The following is a 24,405-nucleotide window of genomic DNA, read 5'->3' on the forward strand; positions in this document are numbered from 1 at the left end:
GTGTGTTCAAATTTCCTAACTATCTTATTATATTTTGGATACTGCTAGATTTTAAGGAGATATTTTTCAGAATAACTGTAAACATAACAATGCTTATTAATAAACAGTAACATTAGAATCACTCGAGAATAATTGATACATTTAAAATATTTGTTAATGTGTAAAATTGACAAGAACATGTAATTGTGTTCATTATTGTCAGAGCATTGGAATGTAAAGTTGCTCAGTATTTTGGCTGTGATCTTTAATGTTCTGTCAATTTAAAAAACCAGAGACTTGTAAATTTTGTTTATTTTTGGCCAAATGCAGGAATATTGCTCTTTTCTTGTTTCTTTCTATCTCAGCACTTCCAGCAATTCCCAACAATGAATCAAGGACCAAAGCAAAACAGCCAAGTGATCAACCAGACCAGCTTGGCGCAAAGCTTAATGTCCTATAATATTCATGGCTGAATAAGCTTCACGTTCTTCGTACCCAATGCACGAAAGGACAGGGATCCTATGCGTTCCATTAAAACGGCCGTGCTCGTGGATGAGGAACAATAGTGCCCGACAATGGACAACACGGGCAGTTAGAACACATTTTACACTTGACGGACTCAATCGTTGTCCACAGACCACCTTTCTGTTCCTCCCATCTGCAACCCAGCAATTCCCCCAAACCCCAGTGTGAATATTCTCACGTCCTCATGCATGTATGTGCAGCATAATTCGACTGATGGGGGAAATTTCAGCTGGGAGCTGGTATAAGACTGCATGCATTTGCGCCGTCAGATCTGAATAGTCTTCAAGGGTTACTGTCTCTTCCACATGTATCAGATAGTGCTTTTTCTCAGTTGTGATATTTCACTTATTCCCATGCTGGATGATGATTTTGTTGAATATTCATTATAACGATTCTGTTTCACATTATCATCGAAAGCATAATTCTTTGAAAATTTGCGTGATTGAATAAATATTTATTTTCACAACTGGGTTGTGTTTTGCACTGGACGTGAACCTCCAAGAATAGCAACACAGAAAAAAATCATTTTGTACCAAGGACAGTTCATTACAGAAAAACGCTGATCATATTTTGTTGTGTCAGACATGTACACAAATGTAGAGAATACATCCAGATTACCAAAGCTGTGTCCAAAAGCATCCCTCTGTGGAGTAGTGTTGTTTCGCCGGCTTTCTCACACTTCTTTTCTTCTGTTGAAGATTGTAATTTTCCCGAATGCGCCATAAAAAATGAGTTTCGTCTGGCAATTGATCAATATCTGTAAGTTATCAATAAGTTGTCTGGGAATTACTAGTCCTGGTCGTTTTGCTTTGCTCTCTGATTTACCCGTCAAAGTGGATAGTATTCGGCTGTGATCTACACTATTTGCAGGCAGAAATCCCTCTTAAGGTCACTCTCCTCGCGCCCTCAAAAAATTTCAATTCCCTCATCAAATCAGTGCCAGATTTGTCTATTTCAAATCATGTTCATTTCGTTGTGCATTTCACAGCTTGTGAAATGCCTTCCCCAATGGCAATCACTTGTGCTGTATCACCATTAGCTAACTGATGATTCTAGCAGCAACCAGAAGCAATTAAGTCATGGTATTTGCTTGATAACCACAGCCATGTTGCCTACCTTGAAAAACATTCTTGAGCATTATTTTCCATTTCTTTCTTGAATTTTATCAGTGATTTATTGCAACGGTTATGTGTCTGAGTATCTTTTGAAACAACTTCATCAAATATTTATGACACATTTTCATCAACTACGTGCACATGGGCTATTTTGTAGTTATTAATTCATGCAAACTCATCACATAGGTCTCTAAGAGTCATTAAATAGGAATAAAAAATACCTTTTCATAAAGGCTGTTAAACAGATCTGTGACCCCTACACAAGATGACCTGATGAAATGTATAGATGTGATGACCCATTAAGCTTCATGGCTTTTACGCCACAGCATTGCTTTTAGCAATAATTCTTCATATCTCCACTTCGTCAAACTGTTCAAGTCTGTAATAGCCTGATCCACATTCGTCAAACTGTTCAAGTCTGTAATAGCCTGATCCACATACACTTCAGCATTGTTAATTACAATCTCAAGCACATGTCAAGAATGACACTTTGTAAGCGAACAATATACTGCAATCAGCATCACCTACACAACAAGGTATTTAAACAAACAATCAATAAGACGCAATCCATATCTAAATTTACATTGCAGTGTTTCATAAGCTACAGTTGAACCATTACAGGAGAAGAAGTTTGCCTCATCTTGGACTGCCAGTAGATAAGCACAGAGCACTTGGCGCTAACATCTCCCACTAGGCACCATGACACGTATACAGATTCTGTCTCACACAATCATCATGGCGAAGAATTCAACTTCCTTATTCTGGCCAAGTTCCGATCCCCAAGTAATGCTTCAGTGTAGCGAGGAGTAGCCATTGTTCTTGTTTAATTACCCAGACCTCTTCCAGCCCCCTCTCACAGTCATATCCTCAGCAGCTGACAAACAGCTGACGAGAATTAAAATCTTGCTATTAGGCATTTTTTAATTCACTGGCAAGTCTTAGCCTGTCTGATAATGGCTTGAGATTTCAGAAGAAGAGGTCGCAGTCCATCCATCTCCCAGTTAATTTGTTGTGTGTTGGTATTAAAGGAAAGGAGTTTGGCAAAATTTTGAATTGACCACACCTTGAAAGTATAAAGTAATGTATCTGATATTCTTTGTTTTCTTGGTAAACATCTGAATGTCTTCCACTTATTTTTCTTGTGCAATATCTTAAAGAAATGTTTGGCATCAAATGTTGGCAAAAGTCACGAGAAAAATTATGAATACTGAGGCCATGACAAAAATAGAAACCTTTTTTTTTTCCCCTGATCAGAAAGCTTCTAATATGGGGTTGCTAATGATCATGTATTTTTGTGTCGACTTAAGCCAGGTTTTTTGCAAAGACGGCTTAATTCTTCAAAGCACAAGTGACAGGCTGAAACACCTCCAAAGTTGCCAAAATCTTCTCCTCCAATTGCATATTCTCATTTTGAGCTGTGGTCAGCGGCGATAGTAAGCTGTGTAGTACCAAGCAAGCTCCTTACCGCCCAAAATCCCTGCTACGACAAACCTGGCAGTGGAATAAATCCCCTCTCCTCTCAGTGAGTTCATTAAAGGTATTTTCAACAGAGATTGATTGATTTTTGCAACACAAATGCTGGGGGAAATCCCAAGTTGGCTCTAAGACACCTGAATGCAATACGCAGCAGCGTAACTCCGGAATACGAAAAATGCTGTGTTTCTCATTTGGCGTGAGTTGCACTACAAGAGCATACGGGGAACAGAGGAGGAAAGACACAAATACCATCTGATGCGCTTTTTTTCCTTCTACATAATGAAATTAGTTGGGTTAATTAATATGTCGTGGTACCAAACATGAAATTTATCTGCTAATCTCATGGGAAAAACAAGACAGGATTAATGGCTTTTCTTAAAACATTATAAGGTTTATAGGGATTGAGGTATTTTTTTTCTTTTTTCCTTAGAGATGCTGTTTGATAATTATCTTGATGTGTGTCCTTGAAATGGCCTCCTGACAAGGAACCATTAGAAGATACCCTGAAACCTTCACTTGCACATTTCATTAATTGAAGTGATCATGAAATCTACAAACACGTATATTTCGGATATAGTGAAATGGACATGGAATGCACTTCAACAGGACATTCTTAAGCTGTGATGGCATCCTTAGTTATTCTTTTGATCTGGAACAGGTGGCCTTAGGAATGGAGAAAGACATTATTTATTTTAATTGATGAACTAAATAGCATTACGTCACTGATTTAGAGGGCAGCCATTGTGTTGCGTTGCGTCATGACAATGCATCATTAGCGAGGCAAACATGGAAACTGTTTAGGAATCTGTGTAGAAAATTAATGAGTTTCCTATGATGTAATGTGTGTGTCTGAGATGGCTGCATTCAGGTGCAGAGTATGTACATCCTGCTACTGGCCAAAGACAATGGGGCTACACTTGAACCCTATGTTTATTGATTGCTGTCTTTGTTTCTACTTGCCTGTCTCATAATCGAGTACTAGAGGATTACTCTGCCATAAATCACATCAGAGCACAGGTTATCTCTTCCCTGTTGTCTATTTCACTGGCTAGTTATAGACATGCAATAGATCACCAATGGCAGGCGATTTGCCGTTCATTCATACATGCTGCATTCATCCGTCCATTGATTCCCTCCTCCCTGCGCACCAACATGTTGCATTGTTTTCTAAAGCCTGCTAGTAAAATTTTCCTCAACTCTCAACATAAATGAACAAAATCAATGAGACCCATTGATAAACTGCAGCTTGTTTCTAGTCTAGCCTCTGCACAGAAAGTGTACTTCTCAAGTTCATTCAACGAGAAATAAAACTCACATTCGACGATATAAGGCATGTTGGGAAATCCATTCTGTGGAACATTTCATGCATCGGTGAAACTATGGATCTATAAAAGAGAATATAATCGGAATCCCACCGGCACTGTAAGCTTGGAATTAAGTCTGACAGCGAAAATAGATAAAACATCAACTGCATTTCCTGGTTTGCTAACCTTTTGTTTTGTTGGTGAAATTTACATGAAATTTACGTATGCAGATTACATGGTTTTTGTGAAGTGCAGTTAAAGTGCTGCAAGGGCCACCTGGGTAGTGGCTTGTACAATTCATTCCCGACAGCTATACCTGTACAAACATGGCAGAGCCTGTCAATTTTATGATCACGTCTATTGCAATTTTATCATCCTTCCAGTGTCGTCAAATCGGCAAGACACCAAATAAAGCACCAGGTTATCTCTCATAATAATCCAGTAGTTTGCAGACAATGTTTTTGACATTCTATCAAATCACAACCACATTATAGACCTGGGTTTTATGACTTGAGCACATGTTGCATTTGATATTGACCAGTCGGCGTCTACTTCCACGTCAGATTACCTGCGCCAAGGGCAGGTTATCTGGCCATCAGCAAAAACTCGGCAGCGTTTTAATTGCAGCAATCAGTCGATGACTTGTGCGTACATTCAATACGCTAACAGCGATACCTCTCTTTGCATAGTTTCAAGTGGAAAAATGTGTTGCGGATCTAAATTTCAGCCAGTGTCTGTACTATGGTCATTATACACCAATAGAAAATTGCGTATAACAAAGACATGAAAATTTGCCAAATGTTATATCAATACTAGTTTGAGGCCATAAATGTCATTTCTGACAGGTGCCCATTTGCAAGGGATCACAAAAGACCTGGCAAGCCGAAACAGGCCTTTGTGTTTTTGCTCAGTTGAGTGGAAAAATTCTATCGCAGATCTCAAACGGTATTCTCTAGATGCCTGTGTAATCAATAGATAAAAGTGACTGAAAAAAATCTGATCGTACAAGCTCACTCTTCCCAGGAAAAAAATCTAACTTAATTTATTGAGAGTGAAAACAACTATCACCCATTTGGACAGCATTGCATCAGCCTGCTTGGGGAGTCAAATATTAGTCTTATAGATTGTATGTGTTATTGATAATCAATAAAGACCATAAGATTCTCCTTTACATGAATTTCCATAATAAAACGTAGCTTCAGACCTTCTACTCCAGAGACTATGGATTTTTCTCTCTGTTTCGGCCGATTCTTTCAATATACTTGTGAATTGCAGGGAGCGTGTTTCCTTGTTAGAAATTCTGAACACGTGGGGGAGACGCATAGTTTCACTTTTCCAGAATTTAATGTGCACCTTTTTATACCAATTCAATATTTGAATTGCAATATTTTTTAGCAGCATTTTGATTTTTCTCAGCAGAGGGTCTAAGTCTCTATTGTAATGCTGTCAAGTAGGAAACCTTACCTTGCCTTATCTGAAAGAAGGAAACATTATCAAAATAGAAATAAAATCGACTTAATTTTCAATATTGTCCATATTTTACACGTTGTTTTTTTGGCATATATACTTTTAACCACAAACTAGGGATGGTGGCACACAAAGAATGCTTGTCAAGAAAGTTTTTTCAACACTGGGTTGTATGACATTTTTTTGCAAATAAATGACAAAGTATGAAAGGAGGTGGTGGCAATGGTTGTTTTGCTTATAATGGCTCTTGAATTTTGAACCTTATCATGTGAAAAGCTGTCACTAGAGCTATGAAATGAAATGAAAAGGGGAGCAACGAACCATATTAGCCATATTGGTGAATTCATTGGGTCATATAATAATTATTGTGCATTGATAGTTTACTTGAATAACGAGCATAAAACTTGCACGTCCATACATTCAGTGAATTATATAACACTAAACTCTCACTTGGGTAGGTGTGCTGAATTAAACAGTCCAACTTGTGTCTTGTAACTGCTAGCTAATGTCTGGTAAAGACTTTCCGTTTGATGTTTTTTCAATAGAGAGGTATGCATCCACATGGCTGGGATAGAGCTTCAATGACAATTTGCACGCCATAAATCACATGCTAGGATCGAGTTTATACACTTGCGTACCAATTTAGTCGTAGTTAAAAGGCAAACTTTACACAATCAATTATATTCGTATTGTGAATTCTTCCAATGGGTTGTTCATCCAGGCATTTAACGTGTAGCTTTTCATTTTTTGGAGCACACGGATATTTATCTATGTGTATTAAGAAGCCAGGCTTTATCACAAATTAATACAGCGAATTGATAGGTGCATTACAGCAGGTAATCCCGCGGGGCTGTCGTAAACACGGCCCACAGAGAATAATGGGGGACCAGTGGAAGGATGAGAAAGCGCCTATTAATCACGACGTTTACTGGTCGCACTAGGCTTAATGTTATATATACAAACCTTGAACCAGTGGAAATATACATGATTTATCATTACCCATTCTTGACACAAACCCAGCCTCATGCAGAAACACGGGCAAATAATGGGATAGATTTGACAGACCCAGTAAAGAGGCAAAGCTGGCCTCTCTCTTTCTGTATTGAAGGAATACGCCAGGGATTTCAATTTTTCTAGCCTCAAGGTAGCCTGCATATGTGGTTGTCATATGCACGAGGCTCACTGTATAAATCCTCTTCACAAGTGTTTTCGCCTCAGGACTACTGATGGTAGCTACCCCTCCCATATATTAACTTTGACAAATTTCATCTTGGGACTAAGTAGAGAGAACTGTCAAATGGCTTAGACTGCTTGGAAAATCCTGTAAGTGATCTCTTCCTCAGGGCTACAGACAATCTGGTCATAGATTGCTATAGTCGTTACATTTACTTCTCCTTCATTCACATTGCCCAGCTTTATACTTCTCACTTGTCACTGGTACTCCAGAATTCTCTCCAGAAATGCAAGAGGTAAGATTCTTTTTCGTTTGCAGAGAAATATACAGGGACATATTTTGCTAATCTTAGTACAATGACTATTTCTTCACAAAGTTAACTAAGCTTAGACAACCAAATGTACTGTGAAATTTTTTCCTTTTCAAATACGTGGAAGTTAAGTTCATTTGTGGGTAATTTATTTCACAGATACGAACCGTTTATTTGACAGTTGCTAAGGCAAATATGTTATTTCCAGATAATTTATTGATTAACAAATCTTAATCGAACAAATGTCGTTTTCCTGTCCCATATTTGCTATCCACAAGCTAGGGAAAATGTCACAGCGCTGACCCAGATGACGCCTGTTATCACACATATCAGCAGCACTCACCTGCTGAAATATCCCTGACCCTCACAAGAGGGAGATATTGCTTCAGGTATCCAGTTAGACTTTACCGGGCACTCAAGGAATTTACCCATACATTTAGCTACATATGGACTGGTACCAAGACTGTACAAAAGCACAAAATAGCAACAAAACTATGAGATAATGTCTCAATGGAAATATGGCACAATAAAGTTTAAAACCTGTCATCAGTGCTTAGCTTATGAACTTGCATCTCTGTGTACATTACAGACCAGGGCTAAACCCGGGTTTAAGGGGATGTGTGGGCTTTGGTGTGTGTGCATCGGAGGTTTGACCCGGTGAGATTGCATGTTGACAAACGTATATTTCAAGCTTAAGATCCTCTAATATCTTTCTACAGATATGAATCATAAGAAAGCCAGCAATGATTTGATAAATAGCAACTTATAACTCGATTTTCACATGACCTTTTGTACATTTCATTCACCCAAATACCCTCAAGCTTCTCTTGAAATATTTTTAAAAAATCAGGTCCATTTCTTTTCTGTCTTTTGGAGAGATTTATTTCCTAATGTTTGACTAAAAACATATTTTTCTCTCTTTTCCCTTTTTACCAAAGAGCATTTGATGTTAGTGTGTCAAATATATTTCAATTACTGTCAATTCATCAAACAATTTTATGTTACATTTTGTATTGAATTTGTTATGGCTTTCAGCTCAATTGGAAACAGTTGTTAATGTGTGCTTGTTAATTTCTGTAGTATGTGATGGTTGATCAAACCGATCCCACACCTGTTAATTGATATACAATTACAGCAGGTAGGCAGTTTCAACCTTTGATTGTAGCTTATCATACATCCATCTTTACCTGAGGGATCATTCATTATCTGTGAATGTCTGCCTGTCACCTGCCTCTATTAAGTACTTAGTAAGGCTTTGTTTAACTGATTCCTCCCTTGATCAGAGATTTTTTAGATATCCCAAGGCCACTCCTATCAAGTTTTTGTTAATAAATGGCTTCAGAAATGCATCATTAGATTTTAGCTCAAGGATAAGGAAATGATATACTTATAAACATATTTAGATAACTGGATTAGTTCATAATACAAAAAGTATTCCATTCAAATTGAATGTAAAAATAATTTCTTTAGGAAAGAAAGGAACAATTGTATATAAATATTTTTATGTCCCTATTTTCTAAGTAATTCTCTGACTCTGATATTTGGTTGGATTGTTTTCAATTTTATTGTTTGAAAATCAACCACCCTACTCCATGTTGAAAGTGTGTGCATGGCCCGGATCTGCAATGTTTATCTGTTGAGGTGGAGTGGTTAGGAGTGTTTACTAGGGTGTAATATGTCATGAAGAGCGTTGGTCAGTGAGTGGGTCAGTCAGTGTTTGACCCTGGTCACTGTTGAGATTAGGACAGGTGGGAGTGGATAATGACAGAATCTCCAGTGGGTTTACTTCACCATTACCATAAGCTCTAGGGCTTGTCTCACAAATAAAAGTGTCAATTTAGTTTAGAAGTAGGTAAATTTATTATAATCATGATAAGGTGATACTTGTTATTATCACACATGTATGTACATTGACATACTACCAGGAAAAAAATACATTTAAATGATACTTCATAACAACTTTTGACAATAATTTTGGCAAAATCCAACTTTTGGTACCGTCAACACATAGTTTAATATTTTGTTTGTATTTTCATATTTTAAAAAAATTGATTTATTTTCAAACAAGGCACTCTGACATTTTAGCATGGGGACATTGTAAAGCTGTTATAGCTATTAAATGCTTCACAGGCACTATTGTCATGTATGTCATGGGGGGAATTTGGACGTGCTGATATCTACCATGTCATTCTAGACAGAACATGAAATCAAACCTATGCCAATCCCTCTAACTCCAGCAAATATCTGTTTGTTTTTGCTTGTGCCATGTTGCTTATTTGTTTGATTTTCAATTCTATACCATGATGTACCTGATAGACCTATGAGCTCCCCCTACTCGAACCTTGCACCTAACAACTGGCCCTTGTGTTCATTTCACCTCCGCTAAAAAGAACCTCAGATAATAGAAAATGTAAACAAATCAAAACCCCAGTGCCACGAGATCAATTTCTTACTTACAGGAGCTCAAGTATTTTGAATTCATTCACAAAGCCATGACAGTTAAACTGCAATCGATCACTGTCGCTTTCGCTTGACAGATGGCGGACTGACAATAACGTACATTTCCCAATTTATTGACAAAGATCGCCGGAATAACAAAACACATTTTGTTATATTTGTGCTGGCGTGGAAAATTAGGATATTGTGATATACAGAAGGCTAATGATTTTTGCACCCAGCGGCATTTAAAATACAATTACACATGAATAAGTGGCCATGTGTGGCAAATTCTGGATAAACTGGTTGATTCTATAGTGACAGATAGATATCGATAAGGTTGTAGGCTGCAGATGTCTGTTTCATTGTATGGATATTTTCCTGGCTGACACATGAAGTCTAGGGCTGATAGAGTTACTTCTGGTAATAAATATAAAAGGACATTTTGCAGACACTTTATCCTACAATATTTTGGTTGTAAATAACACAGTATAACTGGTGACTTGATCACATTTATACTGGCATGGAATTTTAAAAAGATCTAAATGTTCCAAATTCCTCCATTAATGCACTGACGACAATTAGTACATACTTACAAGTCCCAAGTTGTGATTGATCAGGTATCTGATAATGCTGTCACTTGATTGAGTAGAAAACATGATCGAAAAAACTGATTTCTGTATAAACTATTAATATTTACAAAGCATATTTATTACAATTCATGTATGTTTTTGGGTTTTTTCAATAAAATATATTGTAGGTATACTTCATTTCAAACTGTTTCTATTCGTCACTGACATGCAGGAAACCTGTGAGGGGCTGGCTAAGAACGACACACCTTATCAAAATGAGTCACGGGAAATACAAATTACTGTTCATGTACCTCACATGACCTCTAACCTTACACGTAGCACGGAAAAACTTGCCATCAGAAAGCAGAAAAAAATATATCCCTTATCTAACTTTTTATGTGGTAATCAAGTAACTCATTTGAACAAGGGTTTCGTTAAGACATTCATTAATGTTCATATCCAACATTATGCTCATTTTACACAGCTCTGGAAATGTTTTAAGTTTCATATGAATTATCTACTCTTGATTTTTAAAGTACTATGGATCAGCAATTAAAATATAAATTTCAATCACTTGTTATTTTAAGTACATATTTGTAGTGTAATACTATAATGTCAGGTAGAATCTGATGGAAGTGAAATACTTCAACTGGTATTTTTGTTTATGTTATCTCACTGAATGATTTAACATCACATTAATCTCCACACAAGTCCACATGACTGATCCACTTAGAGAAAATAGCTCTTCACTTAATTGTCATTAGCAGAACAGGTGATTTTAAGATGTTAATCTTGGTGAAATGTATCTGTTCAGCTGATAGTATATATCTGGAGAAGCGATTCAGCATTGATAAGCTTCTGGCCTAATGTGCCTGCACTGTGGCGCTATCGAACCTTAGGTATGATACATCATATCTACCGTCGCTATAGGTGGCAGTCTGTGTCCGTCACCCAGAGTTGTCCCTACCTGTCGGTAGTGGTGTCGGGTGAGTCGTCGCGACCACGCAATTCATGAACAGGCGTTAGTCGTGCATGAACCTTGGGGCCATGTACTCATGATCAGATGACACTGGCCTGCTATATAAGGAGCTGCTATCACAGACAACTGCTTCTTGTTCTGAAATTGACCGAAATAAACACTGTAATATACACCTGCTTGTCTATTTCGCTGTCGAGTTGTAACTTTCATAATTTATATTTCAGTTTATGTTTAAGTGTATAAATGTTGCAAGTGAAAGTTTGACTTTTAACTTTTTAAATATTTTTAAAATGGTTTTTTTGTGACAGGATTGTGGGTACATCTATTCACCTGTGACTTATATATTTAACGTATTCATAATTATTTGTTTAAAATTTATTCCTTTTCTCTTTCATCAGTACACACTTGAATAAAACCAACTCAGCTGGGTTTGCTTTTGGTTATTGGGACAGACATTGTGTCATAAGTTAACACCCACCCATGGTGGCACTTGCTGGAGGGACACGTAACCCCCTCCACATCGTCTCAACATGTATACTGCTAGCTTGAACATTTATTATCAATGGTAGGTGTCTCTGAATCACATAAACTTGAAAAAACTATCTGCTGAACAATCATTCAGCTCATCTTGTAGCAGGAGTAAATCTGACCATCAGAAATTACCCCGTGTGAGATTGACAAAGTCAATGTGCCAACAGCACCATGCAAATTTTTCTGCATTTAGCACTGTGAATACTATCAGGCTATCTGAGCCACGGCGACTTTAAGACCATTCAGATCGCCAGCGTTGATTTCAGTCTTTTATATAGTGGAAGTATTCGATAATTACAGAGAGCCGTGGACACTCCAGGATTGTATGGGATAGGTAGGGCTATTCACAATTGTCAACAATGCACAGCTTTATCGTAGACAGATAAAGTTCCTTCTAACCCTGTGTGTCAAGGAAGTCGTCGTGGGACATTCTTGCGCTTTGCAAACTTTAACAGACTTGCTATTGAGGTCTCGTCACAAATGAGATTTCAACAGTGTTAAAGACTCACACACGATACTACCAGGTCCCACCACATTCACCAGTCAAGGGCGGGTAAACACCCTTTTTCTTCTCCCAAGTTTGAGAGCTTCAGAAAGCAAATTCATCCATTTCATATTTGTATGAATAAAAATATCATCTTGCCTGCCTTATACAGTGTCGGTAACCCACAGACATTCAGACATGAATAGAAACCTAGTTAGCTCAAGACCATGAGCGCAAGTGTTAGTAAAAGTGTCTAAAACCTCCTTTCAAGGGCCTCAATATGAGATTATCGCTAGAATAGATTTGGCAGGAGTGGTCGAATGTAAGAAAAACTAGAGAAAGCCTACTCCATGAGCCTCTATGGTAAATGCAGTTCCTTTCTGTGGAGTATTTTGTTCCCAGCGTCCTAGCTCCAACTAGCAAACATTGTGTGTGTACGGGCAAAACTCATTATGTATATGGTATCCTGAGACTAAGGGTTGACTTTGTATACAGGCCGCAGTAAACCCTCCTTGTTACCCTGCCTCGTTGACCCCAGTTGAGGAATATCACCTGAAACATGCAAATAAATCCCCCTGTCAATCAAAAGGGAAATGTATCGCACAAAATTAACAACATTGACACAACCTTTCCTCATTAAATTGAAAAAAAATAATGTTTTGATGCAGTAAATTTGCTGAGTTTCTACTAGGGTGGTCATATGAAATGAAATTTATGAAAAAAAGTGTTTAATTGGATTTCAAAATGTTTCTATTTCCAGGGAAATGTGTTTAAAAGTTTATATGTACATGGTGTTGATGTTTGTTTTTGCAGAGGCCGCCATCACAAAGTTTGAATTACAGCCAGGCCGATGATACACAGTCCTCCCGGTCTGGGGATACACCAGTGCCATCTAGTCAGCCAAATACTAATTCCTCACACAATGCAGAAAACAACAGCGAGTCAGGTAAAAACACATTTATTTCATTTATACTATTTTTTAAAAATCTATTCATGAAATTGACATTTATAATGTCAGTCGCACAGAAACTTCATATGCACCCAAATTTCATGCACCTAAAAACAAAATGAAAATTTAGAAAAAATATCATTTTCAAACTTCAGGCTTCTCTTTGATTATTTTGTTTGAATTTTAAATTTATTCTCTGACAAATAAATATCTGTAGTAATGAGAGAAAATCAGGAGAACTTTGAGCCCATTACAAATCCAGACTTTTATATTCAAAATGAGAAATGTGAATATCAATTCAAGTTAAAAGCTCAATTCTGTTGAAATTTTCAAAGTTTAGAACTAAAAGGAGTTGCAAGTTCTTTTCTGTGCGACTCAAGATCTCGTCAAGTTAGCCGAGGAAGAGCGGGTTCACTCACTCTATTGAAAAATGATGCACTACATTCTTTTGAAACATTACATCTGGCCATGGTGCTTGTTAACCCTCTGACCTCCATTTCCCCCTTCGGTGGCCATGAAATCAAATTTCAAAGAATAATGTCTTGGAAAACAGGGTTAAAAATTTAGAGGCTTTTATTTGAAGTTTATAGAAGCATAGTTTTAGATAACTTACGTAAAGTCTTTGGCAGTTGTGTCTTAAACATCAACACCAGGACAGAACCGTCCCATCTCATATCTCTAATCTTTGATGATACTAGTCCAAAATTTGCTTTCGGGGGTAAGGGGGTAAAAATTCATGATGAAATTTAGAAAAAAACATGGAGGTAATTGATTGCCAAGATGTCAGTCGTCATAATTTGACAGGTTTTGAGTTTCGGAATTGATCAGGTTTTTAGCAAGGAAACGTGCAGTTTTTCCAACTAATGGATAAGAAAACATGGCAAAGTGAGCCCTGCCAGTGTGGCAGAATGTTGGCCAGCTTGTCTATTTCGGGCAGAACGATATGTACGTGTGTATATAACAAGGAGGAATGAAAAAGAAGACACACAGATAAGCACCCCAATTAGATCGCAACAGGAACACAACTTCTTCCCCTCCTCATGGGAAAAAGGAGACAAGTTTATTGTTTAGTTTCAATGAAACTGCAATGTCTTACTGTTAAAATGGTTGATGTCAGCCATATCTAGGAAGTGTATTCTGTACTAAATCAGTCTAACTATGTATCTGGGATTTCAATCATGCCGTAGATGTGGAACGAAAGTGATGCTCGTTTGTTTCAACCCTCGTCCTATGTACTTTTCCTTATAATCTGGGGCCTAAACAGACACAAGTTTGGAGAGAGGTGATTTTCAAGGGAACTGATCCAGAAAATAAAACGAAAGGAGGTTTCTCACCCCCCTGAGTCCCTCCCCCTCCCACTTTCCCCCCAAAGCAGCCATTCGAACAGGCACTGGATATATCAGAAAAGAAATCCAATATTGCGTTTTTCTCTTTAGGTCCGAGGTTTAGTCATGTGCACAAGTCTTTGACTCTGTTGGCCTTTCTCTTCATGCCTGACTACAGTGCTGATGGAAAACTTGTTATCCTTGCAAGAAGGGATTGTTTTGAGAAGTCGGAAGGGGCTGTATAAGCACTAACAGACTGGTATATGGCCAAACAAATTCAACATCCAGTAATGAAAAAGCTGCAAAAATAAAATATTTACTACAGAAAGGGCATGATCTGTTTCCCCTACTCTGGACGACCAAGACATATGTCATCAAATTATGAGAAAAACTTGTGGCCAAATCCCATTTCACCACTAAGCATGCTGATTTCATATTTGATTAACAGTATCAACATTCTAATGTTTGTTGATTTCTACCTACAAGCTAACAGTAGAAATAACTCACCTTCCGGTTTAGTGAAAATCAGCAAATGTTGAAATTTGTTAGGTACAAAGTTAGGGTTCATTGACTATGGTTTATTTCTACCCTCCGAACAGTTGTGGCAAAGCTGGCTATCATTACTCTAATAATGTTGAAGGATTTTAATTTCATGTTGAAATGTGCATGACATAGACAATGAATGTGTGTGTCAAATGACCATTGTTGTGTATCTCTATCCATCAAATCAATAGGACGCCAGGAATAAGGAAATATCATTTACGTGTGTCAGTAAGCTAATACTTGTCATACATGGAAATACACACTTTCTAAGCGATATTGTCCATTACAGTTGCAGAAGATATCTGCCTATCTCCTATTTCATGTGATGCTATTTCTGATTGCTTTTATGAACTATACAGATCTTTTAAATTTGGATTGATATCTGAATAGATACTTAATGCAAGTAAAATTCATAATTTTCTTTTCAGTCTGATTTTTTAAATTCTAATTTCACGATTTCAACTTGACATTACAAGCTTAGTTCTGATTACTGTTCATATGTTCAATCCTTATTGTGACTTTGTAGAGAGAATAATATACATTTGTTACATCAGGGGAAAAAGTAGTTTCTGGAGCACAAAGATGATATTTTATGAGTATAAACTGGACATGCAATCATAATGTTGCTCTTAAAAAAAGGATTGACATTTTTATGTCCTTGTTTGGCTATGGCGATGATATTAAGTTTGTATTTTTCATAGCATTCATTAAAAAGCAGTTAGATTATATGGGAAAGCTTGCAACACATGATTTTAAATCAATATTTTTACAGTCAATTGCTGCAAAAGTTTTATGAGAAAGACATTCTTCCCAGACAATTTTTAATTCCAATTTTTCAAATGAACCACCATTGCTATTTTATCAGTTTCGATATGAGTTTAGTCTCTTTATAATTGCAAAGAGTTACTTCCAAATCAGCAAACATGTCAAAAAGGGTAACCCAAATTTAATAATTTTGAGATATTCTGTACATATTTCTGATTTAGGACAACTTAATAACTACTGGCCAGAAATTGGTGAAGAAAGAGTTGTCATCATAATTTGGATGAAATAAACGTTAGCTCGTCACCTAGTCTTCCTGTCACCAACTTGAAATTTCATTCAGTTTACGGTCAGATTTTATGCTTTCTTGGGAGTTGCCAACACAATTGCAACTGTCAGTGGAATAACAAATTAGGCAGATTTAATAAAGTGTCTTCTCATAAAGTTGGAGAAGAACACGGTTTTTGTATGTCGTCTGAAAACGACCAGTTCAAAAGGGTGGCAGTTTCTGGCTATTGATTCGAGGCTTCCGATGATCTTTTTACTGTCCTATTTATGACATTGGGACATAAATGTCCCAACCATTAATCTCTTGTCTTTACAACGACCTATCTGCGACCATACAGACACAGTCAAGACGTGTCACACGTTGACTTAAGAATCGCACAGCGTGGTTTTATGTTTAGAAGATGAGAAATCAATTATTTATTAAATTTCAAAAATATTTCTGAATTTTTGTTTTCGTGACCAACTGTATACATTGGCTAGAGTTGAGATTTTATTTCTCAGTGCTGGGGGTAAAATCAATAATATTTACTTCTGATTATTTATGTTGGATAAAAAAAATAAATTTAATAATTTGCCTACTTGGAGATATCTGCTTTGGGCCGTTGAGAATTGTTTTTATTCCTGCTTCACATGTTTGCATTCTTAACAACACGAACATTAACCTTTCCCGTTCTTGATGTGTTTTGGATTGCCACAAATCGAAAACGTGTGGGAATGAAATCTAAGTCCCTTCCCCTCTCAACCAGCCACCCTTCCCCCTTAGCGCCTCCCCTCCCCATCAGTGCCCTCTCCCCCCTGTACAATCATGTGGCCTCACCTGGTCTGCAAGGAGCATCTCATAAACTCATTTTCTAAATGTATTTCCTGCCATGTTCAAATGTTCCTCAGCCCTGTAGAAAGAAAGCTTGATCATTGTCAGTGATAGGCGGTTAATACTGGTCGGAGATTGCCGAAAAATTTCTGAAAACACTCGAAACCCCTTAAAAACATCTTCCTTGGGGTCAGATTTGATACGCCATTCCTGAGCCACTTGGGATGGATACACTCAAGGCAAGGAAATGCTAAACAGCTGTGCCAGGGAACAATTGGGCAGGCCAAACAGCTTCCAAAACAAACCCAAGAGAATAATAGTTTGGTGTAGAGATTGATAAGGCTGCAAGGTATGGAGAGAGAGAGAGAATGAACTGATCCCAGCAACATGAGAAAAGCCTTGAGCCCCCTAGTTTGTGTAGATAGAGCGCAATGCAGGCAGCTTGAGTAGATTTCCTTCACCATAGTCCTGAAAGGAACGACCGATCAGCAAGATATTAATTCCTACATAGGGCACCCTGGGTTAGATTCTAAGATCACCCTATAGTTGAGAGGTAGCTGTTATCGATTGTTAGGTATGGAGCTTTTGAAAGTCCCGTTCCAACCGCCCCAGTCTTTATCATAGTGCATTATGGTTTTATCAACGTGGGTTTGGGGAGCACGGAGAGTTTGACCAGGTAGTCACTTGTGATCGCTGTTGGTACGCCAGAACGGTAGGCATTGTCACCCACTGTTAGGAAACACGGCTATTGAGAGACACAGTGCACTGGCATTTGATTTCATTTCACGGCTCTTATAATACTCCATTCACCGGGTTTAGCAGCTGCGAAGCTGTACAGTGAAAAAAGACTGCCTACTATTCAATGTCCACACAAATCGCAACAAAACGTTTAGTCAACTCTCTGAATAGGGCTGTAGAGTTTAAGCTAAGGAAACCACGATCCTATAACACAAGTAACATTGCCTAAAAGGAATTAATGTAGGAAGGGTTGGGCTGTCATTTGTACCGGACAATGGACCTAATGGTCCTTGACTGGTCAATGAGGCCTAAGACCATGCGATTTGATGCCCAGTCGGGATAGGTAAAAGATGAAATTATTACGAGGGATAAATGTCCCATAAAAATCAAATAGACTGTTCCGCCTAGTTAGGATAGGGAGGACAGTTTGCACAATTCCATACCTAGTTTTTTCCGGGATTTTCTATCCGCTTCATATTCAGCCAAGTTCTCTTCTGAGAGTATTTTGATAAAAATGAATGAAAAGCAGGCCCCCCTCAGCTCCCCAAATTCTATCAGCAAGCCTAATGTGAAAATAATGGTATAATTCCTTAGCCTCTGCCCCGACAGTCATACATCTAAAGAAACGAATCCGGGTTGGCAGAGGCAAAAAAGAAGCAATTCCTCCATGTTTACAAACATATTCTTTCTGCTATTCATAGATACTTGTGCCAGGGTGAAGCTTGGACAATTAGTGTTTTCACCTTGGTATGATTTCGGTCGACCCAGGTGCCAGGTAGAAGGAAGGTTCAAAGTGAGTTAGTGATCACTGTGTACTTTGATGTATGCTCGTCAGAACACATGGCCGGCCAAAGCCTCTACCTCTCCTCAAATATTCTTAATATTCTATTCCTTGGCATACTCTACAGGGAGATGGGAGGGAACGGAGAATTATTTCCAATCCACAGATGTGGGTGGCTCAAATTTCATCTGGCACAGCCAAGTTAAAAACAATTTCCAGCGTATCCCGAGGAATCGGTAATTAAATCGTGCATTCATCTACATACAACAGTGGTGGGGCAAGTCCAGGTCCCAGGGGCCACAGACCAAAGTGATATTCCATCAAACCAGTCTCAGTGTCCCTCAACCCACACCTGGGCCCGCTTGTCGCAATGCTAATGAACATTGATTGGATATTATATTATGAGGATAATGGACTGTTTATCCAGGTAGATTTCATTACAGGTAATGTAGCAGTCGATTTCTTTAATGGGAGATCTGCAGAGGGTGGGGGAAACTAGGTCAGGGTGTGGGGGGTAGTTATTGAGGGGTGGGGATCTAGGAAAGAGTAACATGGCTACAAATGAGGAAGATAGTGATGCAAACTGGAGAAGAATATTAAGGTGAATGTACTGAAATAAGAATCCAACATAAGGAAGAGAGTTTTTATGGATGTCAACTTGTTTATTATGAGGAACACAACGTTTCGGAGTATATCCTTACTCCTTCATCAGGAACACAACATTTCAGAGTATATCCTTACTCCTTCATCAGTACACAACACAACATTTCAGGAACAACGCTTCGAGTATATCCTTACTCCTTCAGCAGGAACACACGCTTTGGAGCATAACACTCCTTCATCAGGAACACAATGTTTCGAGTATATCCTTACTCCTTCATCACACAACGTTTTGGAGTATATTTCTTTCAGGAGTATATCCTTACTCCTTCATCAGGAACACAGCAATGTTTGAGTATATCCTTACTCCTTCATCCTTCATCAGGAACAACGTTTCAGAGTATATCCTTACTCCTTCATCAGGAACACAACGTTTTGGAGTATATCCTTACTCCTTCATCAGGAACACAATGTTTCGGAGTATATCCTTACTCCTTCATCAGGAACAACGTTTCGGAGTATATCCTTACTCCTTCATCAGGAACAACGTTTCGGAGTATATCCTTACTCCTTCATCAGGAACACAACGTTTTGGAGTATATCCTTACTCCTTCATCAGGAACACAATGTTTCGGAGTATATCCTTACTCCTTCATCAGGTGAATGAATGGTATGAGGCAGAGAGCATATAGAGAGAAAATGTTTATTAAAGTGGCACATGCTTTTACAATGGGATACGATACATATATATTTATGTACATGTAAAAACAACAAAAGTAATAAGACAACAAAGATGAACGGAGAATTATTTCCAATCCAACAATTTCTTTTAGGGCAGTGAAATAAACACAACAAAATTGATAGCTATATATTGGCGCTGTTTGACCTGGGAAGATGGAGAGGGGATGAGTGTAGAGGAAGTGGAGTTTATCAACACTTCAAACCGATATGCATTTTGTATTAGATGAAATAAACATCACTACTGACCATCATCACAATTAATTAAGATTATTTATGATATGTGAAGAGGAATCGTACACATTACCAAGCTGTTAGCTTAGGGCCTGCCGTGGCCTGGGCTTGACTGGACATTAGGTGGCCGCAGGGCAAAATTAACGGAAGTGGCCAACGATTGAGGAAGTGAATAAAGGAAATATACATGCAAGAGGGTCAAGCATTTGGCTACTGCTGATGGCCAGTTGGACTGTGTCAGATAGTGGATGGGGGAGAGAGAGAGAAGGGGGTATCACTTTCAAATTAATGACATTGTTTTGAGTTTAAGCATTCTTTGAGATAGCAAGGTCCAGCTGTGGCCTGTTGTCAGGGACAAGCTTGGTCAGTTTTGAAGGGTCATTTAGCTGACCAACACCAGGAATTTTTCTGAGACTGAATTGCAGGAGTGGCATGGTGAAACTATTTTAATTGGCTTTGAGAGGACTGAGAAGGGAATTTGGGCACTGCTAATGAGGCCATATGAAGAATTTATTACCCTGGGATGATATTTAATGTCAGTTTGAATCCTTGGTGATAATCATGCTTGACTATACAATAATATGCCTCTGGCAAATAAATTACAAAGTTCTAGACCCCAGGAAATTTCTCAACTTGTAAGAAAAAAGGGCTGAAAGATTGATTTATAAAATCATTATCTTAAATGTGCCAAAACAATTTTCAAAAAATTAATTGGAACTGTCAAAAACAGGAAAGATTGAAAATAGTAGTAATAGAAATGATAGGTCAGAATTCATTTTGAAAAAAAAATCCCATTGTCCTTAACACTATGTTGTTAATGAATTGCCTTTCAATTCAGGAATTAAAATGTCTCCACCCACTTAGTCAAAGCCCTTTATTTCACAAGGTCAGGCTTCAAATGGGGATTCTAATCCGCCTCCCTCCTGGTTTCTGAGACAATGTTACAGTGATGATACCAGGGATTAGGTGTCCCAGGGAGACAAAGTGTGTTGGGGTGGGGGGCCCTGGGAAGGGAGGGAGGGGATTAGGAGCAGGGGGAGGCAGGGTGTCTCAGTTGCCAATGAGTGGGTTGTATTTCACATGAGCTGGCTCCACCCCCAACAAACCAGGCATGTCTTATCAGTGTGGATTTCAACTTTGACCTGGGGTCGAGAAAACTTGGTTGATGGCAGTTTTACCCAATGATTTTGAAATATTACCACTTACAGTTTGAACCAACTTTATGTTCTTTCTGAGTAATTGTTAGAAATTATTTTTGATTTTGATTTGAATTTGGAATATGTATTCATTCCTGTGTATGACATGGTAGAATAATGCTATATTTCAAATCTATAATTGTTCAGAAACTTAAATATTTTTGTAAAAAGTGCCTTTAAGATACCAGCTACAAGCAGGGTCTGAGTCAAATGTTTTCCTTCTTCAAATAGATGTAAATGATCTTCTACAGTGTTTTTTGTTTGCATAAAAAGTGCAGTTTTACCCCTCATTGTCAATTTCATGTTGAAGATTTGATAACCCCTCATGGTTTTATGCTGTGATTGACACTTTGACTGACAAGCCAAACAAACAGCCTTCTGAATTGAACACATTTGAATGACATTGTTTTCTTAGCAGGAGAAAGTAGTTCTGTTTTCATTTGGCTGTAACATATACATATGAATATTTGGATAGAAAATATGGCAATACCTTTAATCTTTAATTGCCAGTAGCTTCTGTTCCGTTAGAAAAACTGGGACCTGTTTGTTTTCTGTAACCGGAATTCTGCCTAAAGGCAAGGTGTACATTTCAGTAACGTACATTGTAAATACTCGACACCCATCGAGTTTTCATTGGTTAGAAACACAGAAATTGTTAAACTGACATCCGTTTTAACTAACATTGATTCCTGAACTGACATAGCTCAATCTTGCACTGCATCTGACAGTGTCATTAGTTGGGTAAGACGAGGAGAACAACTCGTTTCAGAATTGTTCATGAAATAGACAAAATTCAGGTGTCCAGGAAAAATGGATGTGAAATCAAACTCCTTTCTATTTCAGTTTCCTGAATCTATGAGCAATATATTTTGACATTTTTCCTGTGGGTTAGAATAGATAATTTGTTGGTTATACATATTTATTTTTCCATGATGAAATCGACACTTTGTCAGCAAGCATTGATATCAAAGTAATCCGTTATTTGTTGTAGCAGTCAGTGCAACATTGATACACATTGGAGTTTGTTATTGTGCATTTCACTATCTGATAAACAGTTCCTTATTTGCAACCTACCCTTGTTGATGCCACACATTTTTACGATGGTGTGAGATAGAGCATGAGCCAAGCGAGGGTGGCGACAGAATGAAAAGGAGAATTATCGTTGAAGCACCCAGCACCTGAAACAATAGCCAGGTTTGTTGCCTCGTGTCCTATGTTAACCTCTACAGTGTGAAACCTGGGTTATTGCAGTGCTTACTGACAGGTTTCCACAAGATAAATACATGAAAGAATTTCACAATTTGTTTGGAAAACATTTCCTTAATTTGACCTGTAATCTGATCGCATGTAAAACACTTGTTTCACGTTCACCATCGTCATTGGCGACTACATCAGCAGCAGATCCTGTCGCAGCAACGTCCATGAGAGCAGTGTAATTTGCACCTTTATTACATTGACTGAAACAAAGATATACTGAAAACACTATGATATTAAGCATAGCAGTATTTATCTTTCTTTTTCTTGTGGAATTAGTTGCATTAATTTCACCAGATCATGAAAGAGACGTATGTTGGAGTTTCTCGCTCAACACACACGTGGAGTTGGGTATTTGCCTACCAGGCTTGTCATGACTAACTCGGATATTCTGAAAGAGTCTTGGTCTGGATAGAAGGAAAATATTCGTCAGTAGCTTGTAGGATTGCATACAGCACTGTCTGAAATGAAGACATTTTCATGCCACTCCGATTCTTTCAGGATATTCTTCCAACTTTATGCCATAGTTTTAGGACTGATAATGATACATTAATTCAAAGATGAAAGTTTAACAGGCATTTGTGAAGCACAAACTAATTATTGAAATGAAAAAAACCATCCACCTCTTTCAGTATTTACACAATGTCATTCTGACAATAGACGTAAACTGAAGTATGGACAGAGAAGAGATAAATGAACTATTAATGTATACTTCTCACAACAAAAAGAAAAGAAAGCCATTACGTTTATGGATATGTATTTCAAATATGTTAACAGCTTCGATTTCTTTAAAAATATTTTCAGTTACATGTGCAAGTCTTATTACATTAGATTTATAGGCTTGTAGCAGGGAAGAATGTTTTAAGTTGTAACTAGTTGTGAGTTGCATTCTCTGGAGGAGGAAATGGAGGATGGAGCCTCTGGGTACTTCCCTACTGGGCTGATAAGTTGACTAGTTAAATAAGTAAACCAGCACAGCATGACTGTGGACAATGCTGAGAGGGTCTGATATTAAACTGAGATCTTGTTGACACAGACCACAGGGGTCTTTAGCATCAGCCTTCTTGAAACCTCACTTTCTTTTAGCAAGGAGAGAAATAAAACAAAGAAATATGTCGGTATGGAGATACCCAAATGGATATTTTCTGTAGCTTGAGGCGTAATGAAACGAACATGAATTTACATGATTGAAATGAACATGCTGAAATACATTACATACATGTCGAAATGTACATGTGTCAGTTTTGTTCAGACTGCACATCTTTCAAATATCTAATAAGTTTTAAGGGTTATTTTAGACTTGTTTAGATGTAAAAAAGCTGTAAAATTCCTATGAAGTATTGTAGTAGTGAAGGCCCAAATATTGAATGTCAACATCCTCCAAATAGCACAGTGAGCTGTGCTTCTTCTGAGTGGCAGAAATGAGGGCAACATTCCTGGAACTAGAACTATCTCATTTCACTATCAGGGACTCCATTTCCTTCTATCAGCTTGCAGCAGAAAGTTGGCCTGCCAAAAGTAATGTGGCTTCCCAATATATCTCAAAACTTCACACGCTTTCCACTCCCCCATTCCCCTCTAGATTAAATCTCAGCCTCCCAAAACAATTTTTTGCTGGGTCTTCAGAAAAAATACTTGGGTTGATAAAATTATTTTTTTGCCTTTTTGGCATTGCAAAGAATTTTTTCCGAAAACTGCATTACTATGTACTATTGGTTTTAACATGTGACATTAATAATTATTCTGATGTAATATTGTGAATAAGTTAATAAACCTCCCTGAAAATACTTATTATTAAATATTAAAGATTATTGTAACATTTGTATTGATGATA

The 24,405-nt window shown here is 37.8% G+C and overlaps 1 protein-coding gene across 4 annotated transcripts in view; it reads left to right on the forward strand.

Moving 5' to 3' along the window:
* Nucleotides 1–24,405, forward strand: part of LOC124272894 (homeobox protein Meis1-like) — a 109,787-nt gene that overhangs the window by 28,825 nt on the left and 56,557 nt on the right. For all 4 annotated transcript variants that reach the window (XM_046708117.1, XM_046708118.1, XM_046708116.1 and 1 more), the window contains one exon: nucleotides 13,166–13,298. In XM_046708117.1, coding sequence (XP_046564073.1) covers nucleotides 13,166–13,298 — 133 coding nt within the window. The remainder of the gene's footprint in view (nucleotides 1–13,165; nucleotides 13,299–24,405) is intronic.

This window comes from Haliotis rubra, unplaced genomic scaffold (assembly GCF_003918875.1).
Source record: "Haliotis rubra isolate DU_JTF1 unplaced genomic scaffold, ASM391887v1 Scf174, whole genome shotgun sequence".
Classification (NCBI taxonomy): Eukaryota; Metazoa; Mollusca; class Gastropoda; order Lepetellida; family Haliotidae; genus Haliotis; species Haliotis rubra.